We start from the raw sequence: 7,429 nt of genomic DNA, 5'->3' as shown, positions 1-7,429 counted from the left end.
CGTGACACTTTTGGCACCACTGCCATACGTTCCCCATTCCTGGCTTAGCGGAACTGACGAAAATTATGAAAATATCATCAGCACATCTCATTCAAGATTCGAACAGGAAGAAAGTATGTTAAAGCTCAGAGATACTAATGGAATTGTTCATTTTGTCATGTTGGGTACGCCGCACATTTGACAAAAGAGACGGGCGGGAAGCGAACCGTAGCTATTTTTGCTAATCAACTAAAGCAACGTTGCATGCAGAGTGCCAGTAAACATCTTAAAACCATAGATACTCTGCATTGTTTAAAATTTGGTATTTTCTGAATACAAGACGTTCCTCGCAACTTTTGAACTTTACTGGAGAATGCGGATTAGAACTTAATTTCCTTTTTCTTTTTCAGTTACCATGGCAACTACCAGAGTTTGTCTGCTGCTGTCGGTACTGTTGCCGGCTGCTCTGTGTCAGGGTGACAGTCATCAGTCAGAGTGTCAAAAAGCGGCACGGGCTTCTAGGTCGGACAAGTGCCAGACACCTGACATTTCTAACCTCAAGTTCACACTCTCAAGTCACAGGAACCAAACCGGTCACTGGGTTGCACAGGTGAACGTTCATGCGGACACAGCTGTAATTCAGACCAAGGAGTGGCGAGGTTCTGAATTTGGGGTTGACACACTGGCACACTTACAAAACAAAAATCGATGTTTTTGTTAGGGTCTGATTAACTACATAAATTTTCTGATTGCAGTGTAACATAAAGAGCTAACTGACCAGCATAGACAGTCCTTTAACGAATCCAAAAATTTCCTCACCCTGTTTATTGAATCGACAAATCCACCCTGCACTGAGTTGAGTCCCTAATTTTCGCGAAATATTCCTACTTCCGTTTAATGGCACTCGAAAGGAATATGGCTGCCGTATCATAATAAGAATTCGTTCTTTTTCTTTGTTGATACTGAGAAAGCAATTCCTGGGATGAGGTTCAGTTGTACACATTTTGTGTGTATTCCGAATGACTATAAGTGATGTGATTTCAGGTGAAGCTGGAGCACGGCGGTGAACAGGGGCACACCGGCTCGGACCACAGTGAGACCGGCTTATGGCACGTCGATTTGGAACAGACTAGTACGCAGTGTGATGGCAGCCATTCTGTTCAGACTGTGGCTTCAATAACAGGCTAGATTTTTTACATGTCTGAGATAATATTCAGGAAGGCTTTAAGTTGTTATCAGAGATATCTAGTACGGAATAGGATGCCCCAATTCTTGGGCCTCACAGTGGGTCTGAGTGCAGACCTTGAATTGAAATTCTCGACACATAACAACTGAATCTGAGAGTAAAATATTTAAGCTTATGACGATGGTACAGCAATACAATTATTGGCTTTTTGGACATTATCCATCTTCGTGCGTTTTAATTGAACAACGCTTCGGAAGTTGAGTTCTGTCTCTGCCATCAGGTAAAAGCCTACTCAGTTGGGCCTAATTGACAAAGATAGTCTTCTTGTGGGGACTGGGGACGACGGATAATGTCCAAGAAGTCAATAAATTTATCAGCCGGCGAGTGTCGGCGGTTGGTAAGTATAACAGGAAATATTTGGCGCCAGTCCTTCCGAGGTGACATTTTCTACACCACAAAACTTTTCGTGGTTTTTCCTGGAATTGAACTTGGGCTTCTGGATTCAGACAGACGATGTCGAACGATTTGAGAAACGCAAGTGGACCACGATGCATAAGAAGAAAACGTGTTTGTGGCGGTTGATATGACGTATTTTCTTGGAGTATTCACTCGACAAACAGAGAATTTCTGAAACTCATTGACTAATCTTCTTATATCTTTCGGGAATATTAGAATACATATGCATCCAGAATTACCCAGATAGTATCTACTTCTAATCGTTTGATGTTGACGATTATGAACAAGATGGTAAGGATGATAATGACGACGGCCGCACAAGTAGATTTCAAGCACAAGGGTTTGACAATCCGCGGAAAACCCTAGAATAGGCCACATCATCAAGAAATCCGCATATCCGCATTCTTGCAGTAAGAATGCTTCCTACACTGCATATTCATACTATGCGCCGGTCTCTGTAGACTCCCTCATGGCGACTGCGTCAGTAGAGTTCCGTAGCTCCGAGTTGAAAGATCTCTTGAATTATTGTGTTTCAGCACCTCCCCCCGGACCCCCTCTGGGCTACCACCCACCAGGGTACGAACTGTTCCCCGGTGTGGGCTACTATAAGTTTCACAGAACTCCGAAGACTTGGGATGAAGCAAGACGGATCTGCCAGCAGGAGGGCGGATATCTTGTTGTCATAAATTCTGAAGCCGAGTCCAAAGTGATGCAAAATTTCTTAGATGGAGCGAGAAATATAAAAGGCGCTAACCACAACGACTACGCCTTCGTTGGATTCCACGACCGATTCGTTGAAGGCGAATACCTCACCGTGTTTGGTAAGACAGCTCCTTTATTTTCTGTCTGCATATTCGACAGCCTTGACTTCAGAAGTTCTTTATGTTGATTTCAACATTCCGACATTTCTTGTTCCTCTTGTCCGTTTGCTTCACGAGACACTCCTCTACACGAAAATAAATACTTTGACCAGACATTCTATTTGTATCCGTACAATTTTAGATCAAGTAAGTTAGTTTGAAATCGCAGAATCTAAGTTCCATTCCCGGCGAGGGCAGGCATTCATTTCTTCTCTACAGTGTCTAGACCTGCTCGGGAACCTCCTCAGATTCCTGTCCATGTTGTACCGTAGTCAAATTCTCTGCACTTAGACACGTTCCCTACACGACGCCGAGTACTCAGTACCATCCAAAGAACGTCTTCCTAAAAACTCCCATGGATTTATACATTCTTTGTACATTGAATATTTCGGTCCTTAATTTTGATTTACTTAGCCTGAAATACCCAAATGCCTCACAAGTTAATGCATAGGTTGTATTGAAGAAATTGCACTATAGGTAATGCAGCCTTAAAATTGTACAGTTTCCTCACCCTCAGTGGTACCAGTCCCCGCTGTTTCCGAGTTTTAATCAGCAGTTCGTGAATTACATTCGGAAACCAGTGTCCTGAAATAAGCAAATGTCATTCAGACATTCAAATTAGTGATAAGGAGGAATTATAAGTATTTATTTATAATTTCCAGCACAATATTAAGCAAAGAAAAATGTAAATATTTTATTATAACCAACTGTAATTTAAGTCTGCTGCTCACGATAATTTTGGTAAACCGAACACTAAGGGCTGTTGACAGAGATAATTAGCAGAATTAGAATTATGTGCTCAATTTCTGAACTCCAGCTCTAAGAGTGCATACGGTGCAGCTTACTGCAAGATGAAACGAAGGACGAATGGCAAGGATATTTTGGTTGACAAATTTCAAATCTCATTGCATCCAGAAATATGATTTGTTTCTTTCCTGAACACACGGCAGCTTTCTATAACCTCAAAATGACGAGAACAGCAGTTGTTTCCTCATCATTAAGTTTACGTCTGGATTTATTACAACTCAGCACACCCTACAGAAAGGTACAGTCTGGCTGCTAATCTGGTCGAGTGTTACTCACTTCTGGACAATGTGGATTAAGTTGGAGAATCAACAAAACTAACCCCCGTCTAATTTTGTGCTTCTTTTATTCTCATATATTGCAACTCATCCAGAATGACCCCCTCCCCAAGGAATATATTATTGCGGTGTAACTGAAATTAGAGAAATTATTTTAAGTAAATTTCAAATTTTAAATTCATACGCTTACGGTTAAATTTCCTCAAGACATAGATGAGGATTTTATTTGAAGGACCACAGTATTAACTTGATCCAAGGAACAACCAGCCAGGATCCATTTCATTATGAATCGATATAATTTAATCATTTTGGTGATGGCGAGTCTCTTTGATGTCACAAGAAAAGAAGCTTCAGATAAACTAAGAAATGACCACTGTGTACTGCAGCACAGAATTCATTCCTACATAGGTATCCTGTCAGACGTCAATGCAGGGAGTCGTGCTCGTCAACAGGTCTGGGTCGAAATTAATTTTGGTTCACTTAGGTTTATTATAATCCTCATTTTACACAAAATTCAAAGCGAGACTTGCTGATATAATAAAAGCCTCATTGACAATTAAAATCGTACGCCATTAAAATATAAGGAGTATTTGAAACCATACTCGACACAATGTTAAAGAAATAAAACACGAAACATTTTCTGGCCCAATGCAATGTGAATGTTTTCCTTAGAAACACTAGGTTTGAATCTGATATAAAGGCACATTGAACAGAATGAGGTATGCAAACTGCAACACACTTGTTCCGGTCATATGGGTACTTCTGAGCATAGCTTCCCAGTTGTTCTCGTATACTTGAGACTTTTCTGCAGGAAAGCCTTTGAGCAGCACGGGGTTCGCGCGCTGGGCATCTCTCCAACAGCCCGACAACGCAGGAGGTAATGAGAACTGTGGATCAATCCATCGGAACGGCGGTTTGAACGACATCCCGTGTCCATGGAAACTCCCATTCTTCTGCGAACATAAGACCTGGTGACACATTTCAACCTCCTTGAGAATGCAGTGTCGGAAATTGTGATGTGTTGACTTTCAAGAGCGGAACTTTTCGACTTCTTACTCTACTGAGCTCTCTGCAGCAAAAATGTCTCTTTCTTTGTTTGTATTCGGATGCAGTTTGTACTGATTATATAAAGTCTGAACTGTGGAAATTATGGCATTATAAACCCCAGACTAATTACAATTTGTCAGCAGATTCTAAATATTTCTAGGTTAGGCATCTAATTCATGTGTTCTCGTCAACACGGAAAAGCCATTCTAACAGTTCGCTGCATACGGACCAGACGTCCTTGGCGAGCGATCGGCATTTGTGTTCGAATTGAAACGGAAGTTTTTCTTTTAGATACTGTCACGTAATGGAGAGAGTTTAAAAGGGATTTGAATTGTTAAAGGATTTATTGAATACTAACAACGTAACTACAAATAACTACTACAGTTGCACTAAGTTACACAAATCAAAGATTACCTTAACTACAGCACACGTAAAGTCTTCATGCTCCGTTATAGCCGTTACCTGATAGCGGCAACGAACGGCGGACACCCCCCTTCCTCTTGGTTCCCGAACGGTCACCGGCGTCATCTACCAGCTTCAAACAGCAAGAGCTCAAAACCACAGAAAGGCAGCAGTTCTCTGACTAACTCACTAATCCACCAACCAGCTTTCACTGACCGACTAACTCACTCACTCATGGAGCTGAGCCCTTTTTGAGAAGCCGCTAATTGTGAGGCCACCCAAGAATTTGCCAGTATTTTATGGAATCCGAAGGTTTATTACAGCGGTCACAGGAGTCCTCCACTCTTCCCTATCCTGAGCCAGAACGACTCAGACCATACCGTCTCATCCACCAATATATATATGCATTCGTTCTACATGCTCTGCCCAACACTCCTCGATGACTTCGTCATCATAATTATACTTGGTGAAGAATTTAAGTTATGACTTTTTTACGTAGTCTTTTCCTACCTCCCGTCACTTCATCTCCCTTTAGTCCAAATATTCTCCTCAACAGCCTGTTCTCAAACACCCTCAGTCTATGTTCCTTTTCAATGTTTGAGACCAAGCTTCACACCCATACAGAACCACAGGCAAAATTATAATTTCGTATATATTATGATTTTTATGTCTTTAGACAGCAGACGGGAAGACAAAAGTTCTGGACTGAATGGTAGCAATAATTACCCGAGTTCATTCTCCTCTTAATTTCCTCCTCAATCAGGATTTGATTTGTTATAGTCATTATAGTCATTCCCAAATATGTGAACCCCGTAGATTCATGATCATTAGCATAGACCAAGAGCGGATGCTTCCCGTTTAATTTTAGCCCCACCTGGTTTTCCTGGAGATTCCTAATGACATAATCTGAAGCAAAGTTGAAAATCAGTGGTGCTGAAGCATCTCCTTGTTTTAGACCATACTGGATAAGAAATTTATCAGACAATTGTTTAACTATATGGACTTTTACTATACGTTTCGTTTAAACACTTTTTAATCCGCTTAACTAGTTCCATGGGTATCCCAAACTCTATCAGAATATTGTACAATACTTCCCTCCTAACTGAATCGTAGGCTTTCTTGAAGTCTATGAATAGCTGATGTACTGTCGTATTGTACTACCATTTTTTCTCCAATATCTGACGAACGCAAAAGATCTAATTTGTACTTGATCTGTTACGTTGAAACCCACACTGATGGTCCCCAATAATTTCATCTATATATGGACTTAACCTTGAAAGAAGAATGTTGGATAAAATTTAGTATGGAGTTCATAGCAGTGATATCCCCGATAATTACTACAGTCAGTTTTATCACCCTTCTTGTGAACTGGTAAAATAATAGACTCCTTCTACTGATCAGGCAATTTTTCCTTACGCCAAGTAGAAGTAATTGGATTTTTGATCTTTGAACGTAATATGTCGTCTCCTGCTTGAATAATTTCTGCCAGAATTTTATCACTACTTGGCGATTTAAACCTTTTCAATTTTGCCATAGCACTTTCGCCTTCAAAAGTGTTAGGATCAGGTACTAACGGCTGTTATATTGGTCAATTGCACTCGCTTCGTATGGGGGTTTTGTCACGATTCTGTTTCGCATTACAAAACGAAGTTCTTAGAGGACTGCCATTATTAGTACATATACGACTAAAGAATGACCAAGGAGACTCGCTGTATACAATTAATTATGAATACACCGTTCGCAACTGCAAATACGAACATTGAATCCATCCTCATTTGTTCCTATATATATTATTTGTTGTTGCAAATAGAAAACTCATATTTAAGCTTCTTTAAGAGGAAACACATTATTATCAAGCACTTCTGGCTGGTACCGTATAGCAGAAATACAAATGAGAGACCTCTCCTAAAAACAGGATTATATTCCGCGGTAAAGCGTTATTACAATGTTCATTTAAGTGGCTTCCTTCGCATTTTTAAGAACGATTTCTGAACTACATTACAAATCAAACCTTCATGGCTCCTTGGATTTAATTCTTTGGTTCCTGAAGTAAAAGATTGATGAGATGCATTCCCATACGTTATGAAGTAATAGTTCGAAAGAGTTCAAAATAAGCATTCGTCGCATTATTATTTGTTTTCTTATGTCATTTGGTATTAAGAGGGTATATTTTGTGCCTTTCGTTTCTCAACGGGCATACGATTATTAATAACGCAGTGCTCACCATCAATAAAACGTATGTTTGAATGGAAAGCAACATTTATAAGTACGAAGCATATAGCCTATAGAGCCTCAGTGACTGTTTTATTCGTTGTATCCCCCGAATTCAGGGAGATAAAGGAAGTAGTAGCCAAGCAAGAGCTGCAGTTCCGTTGCCTTGATGGATGGAGATGACCGGTAACAGAGCTTGCTCAAAA

At 40.4% G+C, this 7,429-nt stretch overlaps 1 protein-coding gene across 1 annotated transcript; it reads left to right on the top strand.

Annotated features, from left to right (window-relative positions):
- Positions 1-330: 330 nt before the first annotated feature.
- On the top strand, positions 331-4,713 carry LOC111864900 (hemolymph lipopolysaccharide-binding protein). The gene is made up of 4 exons (XM_023852497.2): positions 331-589; positions 1,024-1,162; positions 2,158-2,442; positions 4,375-4,713. Exons 1-4 carry the CDS (start codon positions 395-397, stop codon positions 4,536-4,538), a joined length of 783 nt encoding a protein of 260 aa, XP_023708265.1. The 5' UTR covers positions 331-394; the 3' UTR covers positions 4,539-4,713.
- The last annotated feature ends 2,716 nt before the right edge of the window (positions 4,714-7,429 follow it).

The sequence above is a fragment of the Cryptotermes secundus genome, unplaced genomic scaffold, assembly GCF_002891405.2.
Source record: "Cryptotermes secundus unplaced genomic scaffold, Csec_1.0 scaffold25065, whole genome shotgun sequence".
Taxonomy (NCBI): Eukaryota; Metazoa; Arthropoda; class Insecta; order Blattodea; family Kalotermitidae; genus Cryptotermes; species Cryptotermes secundus.
The sequence above is the reverse complement of the archived record's forward strand: the minus strand, read 5'-3'. Positions and strand labels throughout refer to the sequence as shown.